The following is a 21,573-nucleotide window of genomic DNA, read 5'->3' on the forward strand; positions in this document are numbered from 1 at the left end:
TGTTGTCTTTGCTCACACCGACCTTTGACCCGTCAGCAGGCGATGATCTGATCTGAGTCATGAAGATAAAGACACTGTGCTGTCACTCTTCACTGGAGAGTTTTAAAGTCAGACAGAGAGGGAGGAAGAAGACAAGGAGGGGGAAATCCTCTCGTTTCACATTTCAAGAGTAAAGCTGGATGTCTAGAATATTTTTTACTTTCGTCTCTGATTATCTCAGGTGAGGTCAGGGCAGGTTCTCTTATTGGATAATGTCCAATGTAACCGTGTGTGTGTGTGTGTGTGTGTGCAGATCTGCAGGAACTGCAGCGGCTGTGCAGAGCGCCAGATTCCCTGCGTGTCTCTCGACTGTCCCGTCCTCTACAAGTTGTCCCGGGTCAACAGACAGCTCTGCAAGGCGCCCTACCTCCGACAGCTGCTGGAGCAGTTCTGATTGGCTCCTGAACTCTGGAGCTCTCCTGATTTGGTGCTAATTTCTGCCCCGTCCCCCTTGACCCCCCTGACCCCTCTTTACACCCTGTGCTTCATCGTCCACTTGGTTGTAAACGTTTGAAATGGTGCTTTGATTGAACCCTCATTCTGTCTGCTAAATGTTGTTTGTTATTCAGTATTTCTCCTCCTGTGGGGGAGTTGTGCCCCCCCCTCCTCCCTCCTCCTCCTCACTCCTCCTGGGGCGTGTGTTTGTCCTCATGCTTGTTCGCTGCCATCTCATTGAGCTGTTTTTGGCTGAGTGAAGCTGACGTTTGCGGTGAGGCAGCGACAGACTCGTTGAGCAGTTTGAAGTCGTCGTCTTTTGAGGAGCTTCTTCAAGACAAACAATCAAAACCACTAATTGACTTTTCACCAGTTTTATATCCACTGCGGTCTCTCTCTCTTTGTAAATAATCTTGTATAGCTCCATCCATCCTCTCACTGTGCATCATCAGTGTTTAAACAAACTAACGCAGTCAGGTCTATGTTTCTCCTCCTGCAGATTTGACACGGCGCTCTTATTGAGTGTTCGGACTGGAAACCATTTCAGTTTTTAAAAACATCTGGGACTGTTGCAATACTGTATTTTGATAATTTATGTCATGAAGTCTTTTATTTCTTTGTGCTTCTATGGGTTTGTGTTGTTTCCAATTTTCTGTGCAAACAAAACAAAAAAAAAAAAAGGATGCGTCATCAGAGGCGACCTTCAGTCCCCCCCTCACAGCCGCACACAGAGCCAGTGTGTTTGTATAAATGTAAAGATAATAAAGACGAAGGAGGTGCTTTTGGTTTGTTTTTAATGAACATTGCTGTGGGTGGAGGTTTCAGATTGATATAATAAAAAGTCAATGTATTAATACGTCTTCTGTCCATGATTCATTTTGAAAAACGAGACGAGACGAGCACACATCACAGTACACGACAAACACTCACACTGCCCTCTTCAGACGTTTGGATTCTGTCAGCTGATGAAGCGCTTTAGAAAGCTGCGTCATCGTTCACACAGAGCAACAACAGTCTCAGATATAACCTGAACATTTCTTCACCCAGAGCCTGCACAAGTCTCCTCTCACAAACAGAGCAACACATAATGTAAAGTGTATCACTTCACCATGTTTCTCTAACACTAATATGTGTCTCTAGTCTGTCTACAAACCCCCCAATGATGAGAAAAGTCCATCCTCTCAGTCTTTTGTCTGCTCCACCTTTCAGAAAATGTGTGCTCAAACAGGCCGTTTGGAGATTTTCCAGACAAATGGAGCTGCCAATAACTTCAGCATGATATCTGATTAGACTCCTTCATTTGGTTCATTGAGATACGATGTAGTCAGAATGACAGTTGTGTTACTCAAATATTAAAACAAAAAGACATAGGATGTCAATGTAGCTTGACTGTTTGAACAACGGACTTCCAGATATGACTCATAGATGGTTCTATTAATCCAAAATGTTGTGTCTTGTAAATTGTACTTTGTAACTTTGTGTTTTTGCTGCTGCCTGTCTCGGCCAGGTCTCCTTTGAAAAAGAGCTTTTTAATCTCAATGGGACCAACCTGGTTAAATAAAATAAAATAAAAAACACTTGGAGAAAACTCAGGATATTTCCAGGAGGAGCTGTATGTGTGAATGCAAACATCAACATTTTTCACTCTGACTTCACCTGGAGTTTCTCCTGCTGTGATGTTCATGTGAACAACCAGGTCTGGAGAGTATCAGAATCAGTCCTCCTGAAATGATCCACAAGTTTTCAGGAGTGCAGATGTGAAAACAGAGAATGGATCAACATCTGGCCAAAAGCTGGAGCTTAAAGAAGAATCTTTTTTTTAAGTTGCATCATAAATGAGACTCGTAGGTTAGAAAACAGTTCAACTGACAAAACTCAAAGTTGGTTTCAGCCTCAAACAAACAAAAACTTTACAAAAGTGCAACAAGAAAATAAATTCATTCAGCTCTTACATCATGACACGTCTCCTTCTGTTGAAACCACATGTTTAAAACATCTGTTTTTGGCGTGATGATGAACATGATGAAGAGGAGGAGGATGACGGTCCCTGGTTCAATATGTCCACTCTGTGTGTCCTCGAGCAAGGCACTGAATCCTCCCAGCCATGACACCTCGTTGACCTCTGACCTCACTGAAGGAGAAAAGGGGCTGACACAGACTGAATGAAATAATAATCATTAGAACCAGTCAAACCAGTCAAACCAGTCCACACACCAGTGGTCAGTCAGCTTCACAGGTGTTGGTCTCAGGTCGGTCGTCGCTGCGGGGTAAACCTTCAGGTCTCAGGTCACAGGGGGGGCGCTCAGTCTCTCTTCTCTCTGTCCAGAGAGAGCAGCACTTTGCGTCTGGGCGAGTCTCCCACCAGAGACACGGTGTCAGAGAATCCTCCTACAGGCTCCGTCAGCTGGGAGCTGGAGGAGGCGGAGCTTGTGACGTCAGGGGGCGAGGACGCCTTGCTCGGTGAACTGATGAGACTCGATGCGTCGTCCATCTCAATGACTTCAAAGTCTGCATCGTTCCACTGATCCGCCTCGTTGTCCTCCTCCTCCTCCTCCTCCTCCTCTTCCTCCTCATTGGCTCCTGAGTCCAGTAGCGCCTGACGGAACTCGCTGTCGTCCGTGTCCGGCCGGCCTCTGGCGCGGGGTTTCCTACTCTGGCCGCTGGGGGCTGAAGCCAGCTTGTACATGACGGGGAACAGGATGGAGGTGAAGGTGGCGGTGACGAGCGACAGGTACATGAGCAGCGGCTGCTCCGGGAACTTCCCCAGCAGGAAGCCCACGAGGGCGGGCAGCACCATCTCGCCCAGCGCCGCGCCCACCACAAAGGCCGACGCCGTGTGTCCCGTCACCGTGGTGTACTGCTCCACCCAGGAGATGCCGCTGGGGAAGGTGGTCGCCATGGACGCGCCGTACAGACCGGTGCACAGCCACAGCGCGGCGTTCTCTTTGCTGAAGAGGCAGAGGAGCAGCGACGACACGGTGGAGCCCACCAGGCTGAGCAGGATCATGGTGGCCGGGTACACGCAGGCCGCAAAGAAGATCGCCAAACCCCGACAGGCCGCAAAGGTCGCCCAGAAGAGCGAGTTGAGCCCGGCCGCCTGCGCCTGAGGCATGCGGGCGTAGTCCTTAGCGAAGGTGAAGATAAAGGAGCCGTAAGCTACCTCGGCGCCCACGTAACCGAAGAAGAAGAAGAAGAGCAGGACGATGAGCGCAGTGTGATGTTTGGCCACCAGGGGCTTTCCCGACTTAGTGCGAGCTTTTTCATGCGACCTGCTGCCGCGGGCGAACAGGACGAAGAAGAGGAAGGAGACGAGGAAGACGAAGCAGCCGATCACAATGTAGGCCCACATGGACTTGAGGGTGCTGGTCCTGCTGTGGACGTAGCGGATGAGCGTGTGAGGCTCGGGGGCTCTGCTTGTCAGCTCTGTGGCGACGGGAGGCGTGGAGTTGTCGGACGCCGCTCCGGGCCCGAACACCAGCTTGGCGATGATCGGCGACGCAAAGGCCCCTGCGGCGAAGCTGAAGTGCAGAGCCTGCATGTGAGGGCCGGCCTGCTCGCCCCACGTGTTCAGGATGAGGACGTTACCGCCTGAAGGGAAGGAGGACGCAACCGTCAAGCAAAATATAAAAAACAACAGTTTTCACTCAGAGTTTTCTATGTAAATGATGAAGAAGACAAACAGCTGAGTCATTATTCATGTAGATTACTCCACGTTCAAACATCTGCACTGACTAAACTCTGATCTCATCCAGTGTATTCATGTCATTATTTATCATAACACTGATTAGTCACCTGACATGTTCATCAACATCTTATTTCAAGATGAGACTAAAACAGACATGACTTACTTATAAGAAGTAAAAGTATATGTCTATGCAGCATACACATGTTTAAATGGTAAATGGACTTGAACTATCGTTCTTTTCTTCTTACTCAGTGTTTTCATACATTCACACACTGATGGTAGAGGCTGATATGTAAAGGGTTCATTAGAATTTTTGCATTTGTGGCTTCAAACAGGAAACATTAGAAAGTAAAGGTGCGGCGGCATAAGACTCCAGTTTGTGTTCTTTTGGAGTGGCACAAAGAATGAGTCAATAATAAATAATATGAATATCAGGATGTATACAGGAAGTGTATAAGCAAAGCCCTTCAATGCTACTGTATTTCAATGTCGGCCATAATGGTCAGCAAATATTTTCTGTGGTGGGATTCATTGTGAAAAGTTTGAGAACCACTGAGCGTCTTGAAAAAGATATATTAGACATCTCCTCTTTAAAGGCTTTATATGATTTTTTGATCCAGCAGATGTCGCCCTTGAGCTCCAGCATGAAACTAATGCATGCTAATGCTAGTGATCTTTATTCTGCTCGTATCTTCACACTGCATGTAAATTTACCTGAAATGAGCGTGATCTAGAAACACAGTTAAGCAGTGAGTACAGTATGTTATTCTTCTTTTCTCTAGTCCCTCAATTAAACAACTTTTCTACACGAGGGGAGGAGTCAGCCGGCCGTCCTGGCGATGTAAACAAACTGAAGATAGGACTCTGAAAACTCTGAAAACATCACAGACAGTGGGACTCGGGTGTTACACTCATTGTAGACAGTTATGACTCACAGAGTTATTTTCAGAGGATATGCTTGATTTATATTATATTTAAGTGTGAACAATCACATAGAAAGACTTTAAAATGTCAAATAAGATGTTTTTTTCTGGCTTCTTCAGGTGAGTGTGGCGTTGATAAAGTGTAATGAGACATTTTGGATGAACTAACGATTAGATGTTTTTCTGCAGTGTCCTTGTTTGTGTAAACGCCCCACAAGAAAAACGGCTGACATGTCAAAACTTCAAAAACTACGTCAGACCTTATCTGACTTATCGTAGCAGGAAACAGAAACAGGAGCGACCAGGTGAAACAAGTGACAAAGGGTTTCCCAGTGAACCAGAACTTCAGCAGGAACCTGAAACCGGCTCACCTCAGAGGAATGCAGTGTATGGTAAGTGGTCTGAGTTTGAAATGTACACGAGAGAGATTCATGTAAAAGGTTTACTGTGATGTCAGAAGATCCTCATTTATAGATCATAAGAAAGATGTAAAAATATAATAAGTCAAAGTGAGTGAGCTATCATCTGTAAACAGACTTCTTCTTCACATAGAGGGATGTTTCTTTTGTTATATTTTAACCTTCTTGTCAGAGGTTCTCAAACTTTTCCTCGGAGTCCCCGACTTGTATCTGAGCTGACCCCCCCCCCCCCCCAGGATCCACACAGAAGGAAAAAAAAAAAGATCCATTGCTTTTAAAAATCAACATTAATGTTAAACATTTTCATTGATAAAATCTAGAGGTGGAACTCAACGATGATAGAAGCAGCATGTCCATGATTAGAGGATTTGATTGGCTACAGGAGATGTCAGACGTCAGAACAAGGGGGAGGGACCTCCTTTCAACTAAGGCTCTCATTGGCTAGTAAAGGCTGTTATGAGGTGTCATCAAAAGGTCAGCGGAGTAGCTGAGTTTCTTCAGTGAACATTTCAGTGGATCGTTCTGGATTTCATCTTTTAATGGATTTCAATGAGACTCAGTTTGGTGGATTATTTTCAAATGGTAAATTGAATCAGGTTGTTTGTTCGTCGGTGGTCTGACAGATGTGTAGATGTTGGCTGCTGTGATGGTTGAATGTGGACGACGGGACAAATCTGACCAATCAGGCTCGACTATAGAAATCCTTAGTCGGGGACAGGCCTAATAAAAAGGTTCACACCAAGAGAGCTTTTCTTTAAACTATCCAATCAGTGTTTAATCAGGATTTTAGTTCATAATGTGCAAATCTTATTTTGACAACCTCAGAGCAGTCAAAGCCTGGCGCCCCCCCCTCCCCTGAGATCTTTAGCGCCCCCTAGGCAGTCCTGAAAGCGCATTAGGTGATATCTCACCTGTATCCAAAACCCCCATGGACATCCCGATGCTGGACATGAGGCCGGTGAGGATCAGAGCCTGTTTGCAGAACGGGATGGCACACATCCCAAACGCTGTGATGAGCATGGACAAGCCTGAAGGACAAAGAGAAAACCTTATTATGTCTTTAATAAGATGTGAAACTGTGATTTAAAACAAGCTAACACACCTAGCAACAGGTGGTTACCACGACTTACAACATCTTTAGTCACAGCAGGTTGAAAATCTGATGACATCTTTGTCACAACAACACAGAGACGGTAAAGTGTGAAGCTGAAACTCGTCTCCAGCAGCACCTTTTTTTAAAAAAAGGGGTTACCTAGCAGGAGGTGGGGGTTCATGCAGTCGAAGAGAATGCCTCCTAAGAGCGAGCCGCCGATGTATCCTGCAGAGCGGCCGACAAAGATGTAGGAAATGTTACTGATGTTCTTCTTCACGTTCACAGCCAGGTCCTCGAACGTGGGGCCCAGAACGGAGATGCTCATCCCCTGAAACAAAACGAGAGTGGAGTCACTGCACAGATCTCCCTCCACCCCTCACAGGTATTATCTTTAATGTGTTTGGAGCAATGCACGAGAAATCTGCTCACTTAAGTTTACCTCTGTATTGTCTTACACGATCTTATCCCTGAATAAACACAGAAGTCAAAAACCAGGATGTGTGTGTGTGTGTGTGTGTGTGTGTGTGTGTGTGTGTGTGTGTGTGTGTGTGTGTTAAGCTTCCTCAAAGCAAATTGAGGAAGAAGCATAACCGCCCCAGAAGAAAGCAGGTACACAAGCCACAGGTGTACACTGATGGATTTCATGAATCTGATCTGGTGGGTTGAAGAACAAGTTTTGCAGCTATGTAAATCCTGTCTGTGCAGGATGTCACAACGTCACCTTTTACACATTCACAACTCACTGGTAGTTCTACACTGAGTTTTAAAGGCTTGACTGAATAGATTTTGCATTTTAGGTCTTTTCTAAACACCTAGTAGGCTACATGACCTTAAACTACACAAACAGCTGAATTAATGCAATCATCTGACTTCAGATCATTATTCACAAAGATTATAAACTAATTCATTGAGCATAAACAGGTGTTTGTTTTGCCAGCTGGAGATATTATTTATTACACAGCTCGTAGTTGTTAAGTGGAGGGACATGTCTGCAGCTTTTAGTAAACTACTGAGTCTCTGTGTTATATTACCAAGCCCAGGAAAGATGCACAGAGAGCCAGGGTGACCATCCAGCGGCCACACGCTCCTCCTCCTCCTCCTCCTCCGACCACCTCCACCCGGGCGTCGCATCCCGCTTTGCTCGACCTCTTGGCCGCCTTCAGCACACTCCTGAGCCCCCTCCCGGTGTCCTTCCTCTTGTCAAACAGGGTGTCCTCCTCCTCCTCCTGCTCGTCGTTGTCGTCGACGTCGTCTTCGTCCTCCTCCATGCTGGCGAACCGAACGTGCTTCTTTTTCACAGCGGACAGAGACATACCTGTCACTACCTTTTACCTTTTTCACTACCTGTGTCACTACCTGTGTCACTACCTGTATCACTACCTGTATCACTCCTACGACTGTGGCAGCTGCAGGTTTGGGTGTTGCGCCGTCAGACTGCCTCCAGCCCGACGACAAATGACAACTGTCAGCGCTTTAATTGGCCTCCTGCCGTTCTGTTTACGCTTCCTGTTTGTAGTTTTAGCGGGGCGGCTTCAAAGGAAGTCGGTCATCATTAAAGCACCTGGACGGTTCAGGTAGAGAGAGAGGGTACCAGCCGCTGCAGCCGCGGAGACCCTCCATATGCTAACAGCGACTGTATGGCTGCGTGACGTTTGCAAAGATCGTCTATTAACCAGAAAGCTCACTCGGTGTATCAAAGGGAGTCAGTAATAAAGAATCAGGGACTTAGCCTGGGGTGGCTGAATCAGGGCCACTGACTTCTGCAGGGGAGACAGGAAGTGATAGGAATGGACACATTCACATGAATGAAAAGCATTTATTTACCCTTTCTATCTCCAAAATAAAGTGGCCACATTTTTTAGTTTGCTGGTTTTGTATTGATAGTATTGGTGATGGTACACTGTACATGTTCTATTATGGTGATGGGAATATGAATTATTGGTGTAATTAATTAAATAATTAGATTATTAGATAATGGCATATAGTAATAGTAATTATTTTATATTATATTATATTATATTATTTTATTTTATATTATATTATATTATATTATTTTATATTATATTATATTATATTATATTATATTATATTATATTATATTATTTTATATTATATTATATTATTTTATATTATTTTATATTATATTATATTATATTATATTATATTATATTATATTATTTTATATTATATTACATAACCTACTATTGTATAATTAATACCTATTAAATTGAGTTAAAAGCGGTAGGATTAGATACGTTTAGATACTCCTTTCCGGGCATGTAAGAGCAAATGAAGGACATTGAATTTTCTTTCTTATGTTGTGTATTTATTTTATTTGTTTTCTGCATATTTTTTTAATTACAGGATTTTAAAAAACATTTTTTACATGTTCGAAATAAATCAATTCAATCAATTCAATTCTTCTGGTAAAGCCTCAGCACCCACTCCTTGTAAAAACACTGTGACCCAAATATTTGATTTTCTTTTTCAACCAATCAGATGAAAAATCGTGCAGCAAACGTGACAGAACAAAGAAACGGAACAAAATCAATATTCAAAATTGTCCTGCAGCAGCCTGTTGAACCACAGCCAAAATAGTTGATTTGAACAAAAGCCCCGCCTCTATTAAGGCAAACAGCCAATAATAGTTCAGGATTTTGGGGTGGCCAATTTGATTTCTAGGGTGGCCTCGGTCACCCCATCTCCTCCCCTGTAAAGAATATGTCAGGAAGTATGAGACTGCTCATACTCAGGGTATCAAAAAAGGTACTGCAGAAAATATTGAAAAATTGCAGAAGAGATACCCGCACACCAATTCCACTGGGCTTTAAAACAAAAAAAAGAAAGTCCACAGGCTGAGATGGATGCAAGATAAAGTGGTAAAAATATATATATAAATAGGAGCTACAGTGCAGAAAGGTGAATAATAACAGCAGCAAAGTTTCAGTCATTGTCTATCAGTAGTGTTGTCAAGGACTGAAACGTTTATTTTTACTTTATTGATACAAATAGCAATACTAGTATTGTTCTAAAACAGAAGATGAACGCATGTTTAAACTATATCTGCTGGTATCAGGAAGGTTTTAACAGGACTATACCTGCATCACATCCTTCATAACATCACATCTATTGAATTTAATACAGCAATCAATCAGAGAGTCAACATGTGATCATTCAGTTAAATATAATGTTCAAAAATGATTTATTATTGAGAACCAACAATGTCAACACTGATGCTGATGCATGGTCACTTTAACTGTATCATGTCCTATTCAGGATAGGATTTGTTCTCGTTACCCATATTGTATTGTATATATCTGTATTTTTCTATACTAATGATGAACGTATGCTAACGAGTTATATTTAATTCTATGACGCTAGAGAACATCTGGCAAAGTGAAATATTGCGTTCCACTAACTCACATCTGTCTGGATGTTAATTAATTTACACTGTCCATAAAATAAATACATAAACCAAATAAATCAGGGTTTTTATCCATCAGCATCAATTAAAAATGTTGCCATCGCTTTAAATATAATACTAATAATGAGATAGAAAAATGTAGAAATCTATTTTCTACGTACCGTTACCCTTTTCCTGTTTTTAACCTGAATACCTGTACGAAGTTATCGTTCTTGGTTTTTCAAATCCAGAGCAGAGTGACACCTCTTCTCTCAATTTGCTGCCTGGTTCGGGGCAAACCGGGCAAACAGGAAGTGATCGCCACTACGTCAGCACAAAGAGGAAACGGCGACCTCTAGTGTTTGGAAGCAGAAAGGTCAGCGTAATAAACATCAAAGGGGACGAGAGAGGGGACTGTAAGACTGTAGGCCTACGTAATCCTACAACAAATTATAATACGTTTATAACTGTACAAATAATATATCATAATATCGTAATACAATATTTGTTTGCTTGTTTGTTTACAACGTGAATCACATCAGTGCTGATATCCAGATCAACATCTCCACCTCCACTGTGATATTACTTTTATTCAACAAGATAAAAAGTAAAAATCAACAACAGATTAATGTTTAACTCCACCAACTCAAACTAGACTGTTGCTAAGCAACCTAAACATTTTATTCTACTGTTGGTGTCCATGGTAACCACAGAGCAGCTCCTCTTTAGAATGAACATTGTGCGTTATAAGAAATGAATGTGATGATAAAACCAGTGACATCAGAGAGTGTTGTTTGAGATGATGAATAAAGAAAAACTCTGTCAGCTGTAAATCTTTATTAAAAGTATTTAGAGCTTCTGGCTGAGCAGGAGGAGGGATACGTGATGTGAAAAGTCCCCACTGATGTTGTTCTACTACTTGTATATATAACTGCAGTTATTTTAGACTTTACATCCTCGTAAATGACCCTGTATTTGTTGATTCAGACTCATCATGCAGGTGTTCATATTTGTGTGTTTCAGGGAGTTTAAAAGCTGTAATAGTTTGACTCGTGCTCTCACACTTGATTACCTTCACAATGTACCAACACTCCAGCGAGCATGGATGTAAATAATCCATATAAAAACGTCTATGTGTTGTCTTTGTGTCACTTAAGGTTCATTATTTGTTTGGGAGGGATAAGCACATTTTATAATGCTGAAAATATTTTGTTCACTTGGAGTTTGCTCCTGTCTGACGTGTCCTTGGGCTGGAGTTCACCCCCCCAGGCAGCACTTCCTCTCAGACTGATGACAAACCCCGCCCCTCCTTAAGCTGTAAGAACCACTGTGACGCCTGATATGAACCTGATATATATCATGTGACTGGACACAGAGCATGGGAAAGATTCCTGAGGCAGCCTGAACTCAGGAAACACAAGTCTTTTAACCTCCCAGTTATGAGTGGAGAGAGGTCATGAGCTTGTGAGAGACGGTGAAGCATCACGTTTAGCCCTGAGCTGACCGCCATGTTTACTGTGATAAACTCTACAGTCTGTATTTGGTTTACGACTCAGGAACATCTCTTAAACCTTTGAACCATCATTGAAGTACAAACACTACCTTTCACCATGGAGCCATAAAAATGATTAGAGCTTGTTCATGAAATATCTTTAAGGTCGTAACTCAGCGACGACACACTGTGCCAACCTTCAAAAGTGATTTATGTTTACCTAACTCTACATGACATATGTGTAGTTCAGAACACTTACTTCAGCCAATATTGGAAAAAGTCAAAGTGATTTCAGTAGAAAACCTTTAAGGTGAATGATACTTAAACATAGACTAACATAAATACTAATGTGATATCATCCATCTGTTCCTGCAGGGGGCGCTGGAGTCTCATCAATGGTGGTCTCCATGTTGGAAATGCTGTCTCACCCTAACTTTCAGTCAACCTGACAACAGACTGAGAGCTGGAGCTGAGGCGGATTTTAAACCTCCTGACAAACCGTTCACTGCGCCCACCTGTCAATCAGATCAGCTACACGCCTTATTGTGAATAACTCTTATCCTTTATTGAATCAAAACGGATGAGTCATCATAAAATCCTTCCCTGTACAGTGTGTGTCGATCAAGACATGAGCTAATCACACCTATTTGGTTTTTTGAACCAGGCTGGAAACATGTATTTCTACTGTAAAAACAGTTTTTGTGTATGTGACTTCCTGTGCTTCTGCAGCCAGTTCTCTAGTGGACACTCAAGGAACTGCAGGATTTTGCACTTTTGCACCTCACTTCATGTTTCAACCCCGGAGGTTGCTGCTGGATTATAAATAAAACACCACGAGGCAGTAAGTGAACAGAAAGCAGGACACAATTTATGCAACATAAAAGTGGATTTAAAGTCAGTAAGAAAGACGTTTTTCTTATAGCAAAGCTTTACAGAAATAAATCTTCATCTGAACTTGCAGCAAACACAAAACAAATGCAAACATTTGAATACATAGATTTTAAAAATGAGGCCAAAGAATAAGAGCAAATTAACAATAAAGCAGATTTGAAATGGAGGCGTCCTGTTCGCTTTAAGACAGAAGTTCAGACTCTTTGCCTTAAAGTCGTCTCTAAACGAAAACAAGTCATGCGATACGTTTGGCTTTTTTTTCCTCTAAATGTCTCTTTGGATGTCACAGGTCATCGTAAAGAAGCGTTTACATGGCAGTAAGAGAATTACATTAGTTAAAAAAAAAGAGGAAATGATTAGATATGACATTTTAATGCTCGTATAGCAGAGAGGTTTACAATCAAAGTTCAGAGGTACAAATGAAGTAATGTCTTTGTCCAGACATTACTCCAGACTCTCATTGGTGAAAAGAAAAACTAAACAGTCATGCAATTACAAACAAAGAAGGTATGCATAGGCAGCGGCTGGGATTTCATCACTAGAATATTCATATTAGGAGAGGAGGAGGATGTAAACGCTGCTGACGATTGTCACAGTTGAATTAAGGCATTTGTGGTGAATTATTGAGGAGCAGAGCTCGATCACTGTGTAAGACTTGTCAGTTTATTTGTGTTTTATTTGACTTCCTCACATGGGGGAACATGGGCGCTGTGACGCTCCAGATGGGGGGGGGGGGTTAAGCTCATCTGAGGTAGAGTGTCACACGTCTGCAGAGGAAATGTCGTGGACACTCAATTGTTTCTCTGAGCAAACTCACCTCCAGACATGTTGGGACGACACTTCCTGTGAGGTTCAGAGGAGGCGTGTGGCAGCAGACTAAAAACAGCATGAAGACACTTTCAGCCATTTTTTCATTTCAGTACATTTTGGTTTTTTTTGGTCTTAATGAAATCATTCGTTCAATTACAGCACGACACTTAAAACACTACAAAATAAATACAATATGAAAACATGAACTCAGGGTGCAGAGTTTAATAATCAACCCTGACAGCACTGGACTGATTGTCAATGATTGGTCAAAGTCATGTACTCTGATTACAAGAGAGGATAAGAGACTGTCGCTCAGTGTCTATATAGTCGTATATCGATGAGTACGTATGCACTGGTATTCTGTTATTTTGGTCCTTTTCAAAGGTCATCCAAGCAGCTGCTCTGTGTTTGTAATGTTTGATGAGTCTGAGCAAGTCAAGCTTCACGTTCTTTGATAAACAAGGAGGCGTCACAGGTTTCAGTCCAGGTGAGTAAACGCAGGTTTGATGACACTTGCAGAAAATACAGGAGCAGATTCAACGAGCAGAGAGTGACTCCAAACACACTCTCCCACTTCTGCTCTGCTCCTTTTAAAAACACTGCTTCATGTCGACACTGTGGTCAACGAGCAGGCTTCAACACAAAGTTTAAATGTGATTAATCAACATCCTGAGCTAGTGTCCAGATTACACTGTAAAAACTTCCTATAATGATAATTAGATATTCTTATGTTTTCTTTTTTTGTATGCTAGGATACTGTTAGCTTTCTCAATGACCTCGGTTATATCGGTCGTCCTTTTAAAACGCCACTGAAGGTTTGACATCGTGAGAGTTTCTATGATTCTGCACTGAAAGTTTATTATCTAATAACAGCACACTTCTGTTTACACCACATTCACCTGACAGTCCAGATACACTTCTTATTCCAAGATATAAAGAATGAAGCCTGAGGGCACCGGTAGCCTGGTGGTTAGTGTGGTTCCTGTCTCTAAAATAAAGACACACACAAAAAAATCAAAGCCTGAATTGTTTGTAATAAGTTTTTTAAAAAGTGTCTAATGAGATATATTGACTCACTTCTTGAGCCTCAACACGCAAAGTGAGCTCGCCACATTGGCTGATTTTATTTTTCAGTTATGACAATCAGAGCAGGACTTATTTTTGGCTTCTAATATCTTACTATAAGATTTTTTATCTGGACTTGTCAGGTTAGTGTGGCTTATATTAACTCTAATGAGATATTGTTGACTAGAAATGAGATAAGTACACTTGCTTAGATTTGAGTTTAGTGTGTGCTGCCTGATTTTAAAGGTCACATGTTATTTAAAATACACTTCTCCATGTTCCTCTAACACTAATTTGTGTCTCTAGTCTGTCTACAAACCCCCCAACAATGAGAAAAGTCCATCCTCTCCGTCTTTTTCCTGCTCCACTTTTCAGAAAATGTGTGCTCAAACAGGCTGTTTGGAGATTTTCCCTTCATGACATCACAAAGGGCAGTAGCCCCTCCCCCAGGTGGGTGACACTCCCACAGCTAGGTGTTTGTTCTGCCCTCTGAGTCTGCCTTCTCACTGTAAACAATAGGACATTGAGCATGAAACATGAGACACCCAAGCCCTTCCAGAGAGGGGGCGTGGTCAGACACAGCTCATTTACATATTTAAAGGTACAGACACAGAAACAGCCTGTTCTGAGCAGGGCTGAAATAGAGGGGTTTATAGACATGATCAAATACAGGATCAGAGTGGATTTAGAACAAGAAACTTCACACGTGTTTTGAGGAGCTCTGAGACTTATTTAAACTGAAGAAGAGGAGGAGAATATGTGACCTTTAAACACTGGACTTTGTCTGCACTCAACTGGACGAGTTATGCCGTGAGACCCCAAACAACATTTTCTATATTGGCACAACATATGCACATACGCTTGAATATATCTGTGATAGGCTTATATATCGCCTCTACTTTAGCAATATGAGTGATACGCTAACTAAGATAATAGCTGTGGCTTTGTTTTTAAACACACAGATTTAAGACCCGGATGTTATTTATCTAAGTTTTGGCACGATGCAAATAAGCTCTGAAAAAGTGGAACTTGTCCTTTAAAGATACAAATATTAAACACTGCTGAGGTTTGACAGGAGCAGGATTTGATGAGTCAGAGCAGCTTTAACCCTGCAGAGACAAACACACACTCGATTGACTCCCTGTGTAAATAAAGGAATGTGCACAATGCAAGCAAAATATAAACTTAAATCATAAAGACCTTAAATGTGAATGTATATGAGACCCCTTAAAAATGACAGGGGTTCTGTAATAAAGCAGCTGTCTCCTTCAGGTCCCTATCATTCCAGTTTATACTCTGCTTAAGTCTAACAAACGATTCTCAAGTTAACGATCACACGAGGACCAGAGTGAACCTGGAGCTCGCTGGTATTGGAGCCGCTCAGGTTGAGCTCAGATTGTTCAGATCCAGAGCTGCTGGTCTTGAGATGTCAAATGTTTGTGCTAAAAGCTGCTTCCCTTGAGGTGTCCGAGCACGTTCACAGCTCGGACGATTCACAACACTTAAAAGGATCCCTCAGAGCGCCTCTCTGACGTCACACGTACAATACGTCCCTTTGCATCACCCTCGATATTTACAACATTTGGAACAAATCAAGGCCGTGTTAAGAGGAGGGGCCCGTCTGAGGGGACACATCACAGACGGCAGCTTTCAAAAGAAAATCTTCACAATGACAAGAAACAGAGATATTGATTGAACCAGCAGCAGCTCACCTTTGGTGTAATTGGATGTGGTCTTTATATGTCTACATTTAAGCCTTTCAAAATGGATAACAGAGAATGATAGTCTACCTTAAGAGTGCAATCTGAAAGTGTTGCATTAATACCAAGCACAGCACGCCTTCTTTCCCTTGTGTTAAAATGTGCAGATTCCACTCTTTCCATTTTAACTTCAAGTTCGGCTGCTGCACTATCAATTCATTTGGATTAAAACAACTGAATGCATAGTTCTTCTCCATCACATTCATGTTAAAGTTCAACCTACGAATCTGTCTGATATGTTTCATCACTTTGGCATATTCAGGCGTGCTTCTACTGAAGGGCCGCCGTTACAATCTTCAAAAAAATAACACACAAACTGAACCTCAGTCCTCAGAAGTCTCTGACCTCCCGTGTCTCTCTTTCAGTCTGTTCAGCGGGACACTTAGAGGACGGACTCTCCTGTTTTGCACGGCGCCGCGTCTCCCTGAGCTTTCTCGTTCTCCATCATCTTCTCGGTGACGCCTTGGTCCTTGCTCAGAGCCGCCGCCTCCATCTCCTGCCGTCTGCGCCTGGCCTCCACCCAGGGTATCAGACACAGCACGGCGCCTCCGATGAGTGGGGGGATGCCTGCTAGGTAGAAGGCCACGTCGTAGCTGCCCAGTCTGTCCCTCAGGAAGCCTACAGACAGAGAGAGAAGGACAAAACTTATCACACACATTGGACTGGTGGAGATGTGGTCTTGTTATGGGAGGTAGAGCCTTCAGCTATCATGCCCCTCTCCTTTGTAATCCTCCAGGCTCCGAGAGGCAGACACACTCTGTACCTTTAAGAGTAGATAAGCTCATAGTTAGGACTGGGTCAGGCTTGGACCAGCTCCTAGTAGCTGCTATAGGTTTAGGCCTATAGCAGTTTAGGCCTACAGCAGTTTAGGCCTACAGCAGTTTAGGCCTATACCATCTTAGACCTATACCATCTTAGGCCTATAGCAGCTTAGGCCTATAGCAGTTTAGGCCTATAGCAGTTTAGGCCTATAGCACCTCTCTGAAAATCTTCACCCTGGAAGGAGTTTTACAAAAGCGAGTTTTAAGTGACCTAAAACGCCGTTTGCATACGAAATGACAAAACACAGAAAAAGCTTTGATTTCAAAAACACACGCCTACATGTGGACGAGGCCTAATGCTGCGTTCATGAGCTCCTCGGATGGTCCCAGTTTCAGAGTTGGGAAGTCATATTTCCGACTTCAGTGTGTTCACGTGCTTTCAAATCGGAAAGTCTGTTGTAACAACAACAAAGAAGAAGACGTCTAATGTCTCTGTTATGAAGTTATATTTGAGCTTAAAGTTGATGTGCAAATTAATAAAAAGTATCTTTTTTCAAGTTACCGAGTTGTTGTTCCAACAATATATCTAATATTCTGCATTTCAAATTTCAGGAAGCCTGCTGCTGTAGATCCATCTGACTCAGACTGTTAATATCCGTCTCACGTCTTTTATTAAAACTAACTAAGATGAGTTTGAGCTTTTCTAAAAGGAGTCCAAGAGGAAATAAAAGGTTGGTTGTTTATTCATCTCATTAACGTAGAGGTTCATCTTTGTAGACATCTTTTCTTTAGATAACAGTCAGAGGCTATCAGTGGTGGAAACAGATCATTTTAGTAGATGAGCTGTGATTGGGCACATTTACATAAAGCAAGCTAAACTGGGTCGGACTAAAACTAGAACAGGAAGGAGTCAACATCTTCATCAAGTAGTTTCTACAGTTCTACAGTTTCTCTATGACCAGGATGCTGAGCTGTTTGAAATGAAAAGGTCCTCATTGTGTTTCAGACAGAACCCCTCTGCACATGACGCTCACATGATGAGCTGATGCTCCTCAACACAGCTTCACTTAATGTCAGTCTAGTTTCTAAGAGGTCAGGCTTTTCACATCAAATATGACCTTCAGCGTACAGAACGTGGCCCTGATTGTTGAAGAAATTACTAAGACTTGACTCCACACAATAAGACTCAGTTGACTCAGATGGCTTACGCTGATGAAAGTTTATACATAAGAAGAATACTCATGAGGAGACATGATTCAGCATCACACTTCTGTTCTCGTGTCTTGCTCAATCACATCTGCAGAACTTTTCTAAAGGCATCGCATATATCCTAAAAGACATTATCATTATCAGGGTCACATTGACCCACCTAGACTAAACTGTGACGTCTATAACACTGGAGCAGACAACAAGTCTACCAAACATCCTTACAGATATCAGGAAGAACAGTTGCCACTCTCTAAGCTGTACTTGGTGTTCTAATAACAGCTGAACTCTGTCAGGTCTGACTGACATTAGAGAACAGTGAATAAACATAATGACATCTGTACATTATAATCTAAATAACTACAGAAACTCCAGATTTACTAAGCTCTCATTTAAAGAGTACTAAATTGCGTGTTCACTCCAAAAGTTTGCACGTTTGGTTGGTGGGCGTTTTGCGGGTGATCTACTAAGAAAATTTGCGTGAATGACAACAGGTGCAAACCTTGTGGAGGCGCTACTATTTAAGTTAGGCTTTTGCGTGTTCTACTGTTTACGTCACGGAGAGTTTGGACAGAAAGCAGGATGACTGCAAGCGTAAAATAGGTATCAGTGGGAGAGGCAAATAAACGCACAATACTTTTGAGTTATAGGATATAAATCTGAATATTACAAAGAAAATGTTGGTTATAAGAAAACATCGGCATTAAACAGGGCCTCTCTTTTCTTCCCTCAATCTTAAGAATGAAGTGTCATACATTGCGCAGGAGGTGCGCACTGTGTCCTCACCAGACAGCTGGCCAGCGCTGTGTCTGATCGGACATAAATGCCCTGAAAAAAGGTATCGAAGACGGGGGTACAAACAGTGGTGAGGTACCCCAATCCAAGCGTCCTACAGAGTAGCAGCAGTGGGCTTTAGAGGGAGGAGACGAGCGCACTATGGAGAGGAGCGCACCGGAGGGGGCGAGCTGCGGGAGAGACGCGCAACCCGAGAAAAAGGAAATCCTCAGTTTAAAATATAATGTTGGTGAAAAGAGGGAAATAGGAAGAAATAAATGTCAATGTTGAAATTCTTTTGAATGCAGAGGCTGTGGATGTTCAGTTTTGTTTGGCTGTAGGCTTTGGCAACAACAGCCTGTAGTTTAATCATGGTGTTTCTCTTCCTTAACGATTAGAATATTGAATCAAATTAAAAAATAAATACATGCCATTTATTTTTCTGTCATTTGAAACATGTAAACACTTGTGGGGAAAAACGCGATCTTTATGCCTTCTTTTGTTGTGCCTCTGTCTCCTCCTACAATAACAGCAGCCTGTTGTGTGTAACACTGGTCTCCTGGATTAGCACGTTCTTTTCAAAGGTGTTAAATTCAGACACTGTCACAATCACCACAATTTTTGCCAGGTTTGGTAAATCACAATGCGTGTACTAACTTCAGTTCTTTGCATTTTCTCCTCCCAGTATTTTGCACGTTAGTGCAGAAACGCCCCATATTGCATATTCATTAAGGCAAAGGTACTAAATAGTCAATGTGTGTTGTTTTGCTCATTTGAAAGACACAATCCTCACTGCACGTTGTTAGTAGATTAGATAGCACTTTTTTTGCTGGTGGTATCAAGTTTGCACACGTTTTAAGACATGCAAACCTTTAGTAAATCAGGCCCTGAGAGCTTTAGGAAGATGCTGCGGGGATGTGTTTCAAGAGGATTTCTTCTTCAGATATCGGAGAACAGCCGGTAAACAGATCACTGAACGTATGACCTGTGCTTCTGATTTATTTATATAGCTATGTGTGTCATTGTATTTAACTAATGTAGACTGTGTTCAGGAGTTTGCTTGAAGTTTGTGTTAATAAAAACGATAAAGGACACAGTAAAGGTTACTGTGGTATCGAAACATGAATGAATATGATTTGATTTTCATTAGTATGGTCAAATGGAAGTTTAAAACTCTTTATCATGACGACCCTGGTAGAGAATGATGTCTCTGTTTCTCCTCCCTAGTTCAAAGTTTAAGGTATTCAGTATGACTTTAAGATGTTTTATATTTACATCAGAGGCACATTCAGAGCGTTCTCAGTATTGAGACACTTCCTGTCTCACCTGCGATGGGAGGCCCAGCAGTCATGGGCACAGACATCAGGCCCAGCAGGAAGCCGATGGCCTGGGACACGTTGTTTGCCCCGACCAGCTCGAAGGCGATGGGGGCCATGATGCAGATGAAGCAGCCGTCGAACAGCCCCATCAGCAGGCACACGGCGATCAGACCACCGAAGATGTTGCACAGAGGGATCATCATGGACATGAGGCCGATGACAAAGAAGGAGGAGACCTGCACAGATTATTCACGTCAAAACTGGGCTTCAGATGTTTACGTGTCCATTTGGTGATTTATTCATTTTTAGGTTGAAATGTTTCTTATCAAGTTTCATTTTCCTTCAAGATAAAGGGAATTGTGAGTTTTAGTATCACAAGATGTACATGCTGTCTCACAGTTTTCAGAGGTCAAATGGTTTCATGAAAGAGGAAAAGCCAGATGAAATCACTCTTAGTCATCACTTTTTGAAGTCCAATGTGTTTCAATGCACTTTTTAAGAAGGAAGTACAAAGTCATCAAACTGTTCCTAGTTGTCTAAGAAGATTTAAGCTAGGTGTCAGCTCTAGGTTTGACTGACAGATGTATGTTGTTTAATATGCAGCAGCTAATAAGCTAATTAGCTTACAGCTGATCTTAGAGGTCACTTATCATGTAAACCCCTCTATTTCAGCCCTGCTCAGAACAGGCTGTTTCTGTGTCTGTACCTTTAAATATGTAAATGAGCTGTGTCTGACCACGCCCCCTCTCTGGAAGGGCTTGGGTGGCTCGGGCTTTCTCGCCCCATGTCCTATTGTTTACGGTGAGAAGGCCTTCTCGTAAACCACAGAGAGGGAAAGTACAGGAAATCGACATAATGACAAAAACTGACTCATACTAACTCAAATGTAGAAACATGGGACATTACTCAAGACACAAATATGACCCTGAGAGGGTTTACATAACAACGAGTTATAACTTTTACTAATATGTAAAACTTTGATCTGAAGTTGGTCTGTTGTTTTTTTTTCCATATATATCTAGGGCCGACCGATATGGGAATTTTGGTGCCGATATCGATATTGGGGAGAGCAAACAAAACGGCAACGGATATATCTGCAAATATCTTTCTTAGATCTGTGTTCGATCTGTAAAGATAGATACAGATATACATATTTATTGCTTTAATCCCTCATATGCAGTTATCAAACTCTTGTGGAGAAGATATATAAAAAAGACGAGATGGTCACTTGACTGGAAAGGAACTGCTCATGTACGTGCATCATCGCTTGACACTCTGTAGAGTGATGATGATGCTTGTGTGTAATAATCCATATAGCGCCCTGTGCAGGTGAAAGAGAACTCCTAGTGTAATACACTGAATCTCAAATGAAATCCTGTTTGACTGGTGAATAAATTGAGTAATATCTGCAATAAAATGAACCGCTAGTGAGTGGATATGATAATATTGGCCGATATTATAAGCTGGCTCTAATCTATAGTTGTGTTTGTTAAACAAA

General features: G+C 42.2%; 3 protein-coding genes and 1 long non-coding RNA gene across 4 annotated transcripts in view; 2 read left to right on the plus strand and 2 right to left on the minus strand.

Moving 5' to 3' along the window:
* Positions 1-1,328, plus strand: part of rev3l (REV3 like, DNA directed polymerase zeta catalytic subunit) — a 75,634-nt gene extending 74,306 nt beyond the window's left edge. Inside the window, exon 32 of the mRNA XM_061051264.1 lies at positions 293-1,328. Coding sequence (XP_060907247.1) covers positions 293-433 — 141 coding nt within the window. The 3' untranslated portion in view covers positions 434-1,328. The remainder of the gene's footprint in view (positions 1-292) is intronic.
* Positions 1,252-7,929, minus strand: mfsd4b (major facilitator superfamily domain containing 4B). Its single transcript, XM_061051337.1, has 4 exons — positions 7,626-7,929; positions 6,754-6,922; positions 6,413-6,529; positions 1,252-4,062 (listed from the first exon to the last, which is right to left on the minus strand). Exons 1-4 carry the CDS (start codon positions 7,905-7,907, stop codon positions 2,777-2,779), a joined length of 1,854 nt encoding a protein of 617 aa, XP_060907320.1. The 5' UTR covers positions 7,908-7,929; the 3' UTR covers positions 1,252-2,776.
* On the plus strand, positions 5,352-7,335 carry LOC132984522 (uncharacterized). The gene is made up of 3 exons (XR_009674939.1): positions 5,352-5,474; positions 6,880-6,976; positions 7,153-7,335. It is a non-coding gene; the product is annotated as an uncharacterized LOC132984522 (long non-coding RNA).
* Positions 7,930-12,335: 4,406 nt separating the features above from the next.
* Positions 12,336-21,573, minus strand: part of slc16a10 (solute carrier family 16 member 10) — a 43,579-nt gene continuing 34,341 nt past the window's right edge. The window contains exons 5-6 of the mRNA XM_061051348.1: positions 20,083-20,311; positions 12,336-16,633 (exon numbers count right to left, since the gene is read on the minus strand). Of these exons, the coding sequence (XP_060907331.1) occupies positions 16,398-16,633; positions 20,083-20,311 (465 nt within the window). The 3' untranslated portion in view covers positions 12,336-16,397. The remainder of the gene's footprint in view (positions 16,634-20,082; positions 20,312-21,573) is intronic.

The sequence above is a fragment of the Labrus mixtus genome, chromosome 12 (assembly GCF_963584025.1).
Source record: "Labrus mixtus chromosome 12, fLabMix1.1, whole genome shotgun sequence".
Taxonomy (NCBI): domain Eukaryota; kingdom Metazoa; phylum Chordata; class Actinopteri; order Labriformes; family Labridae; genus Labrus; species Labrus mixtus.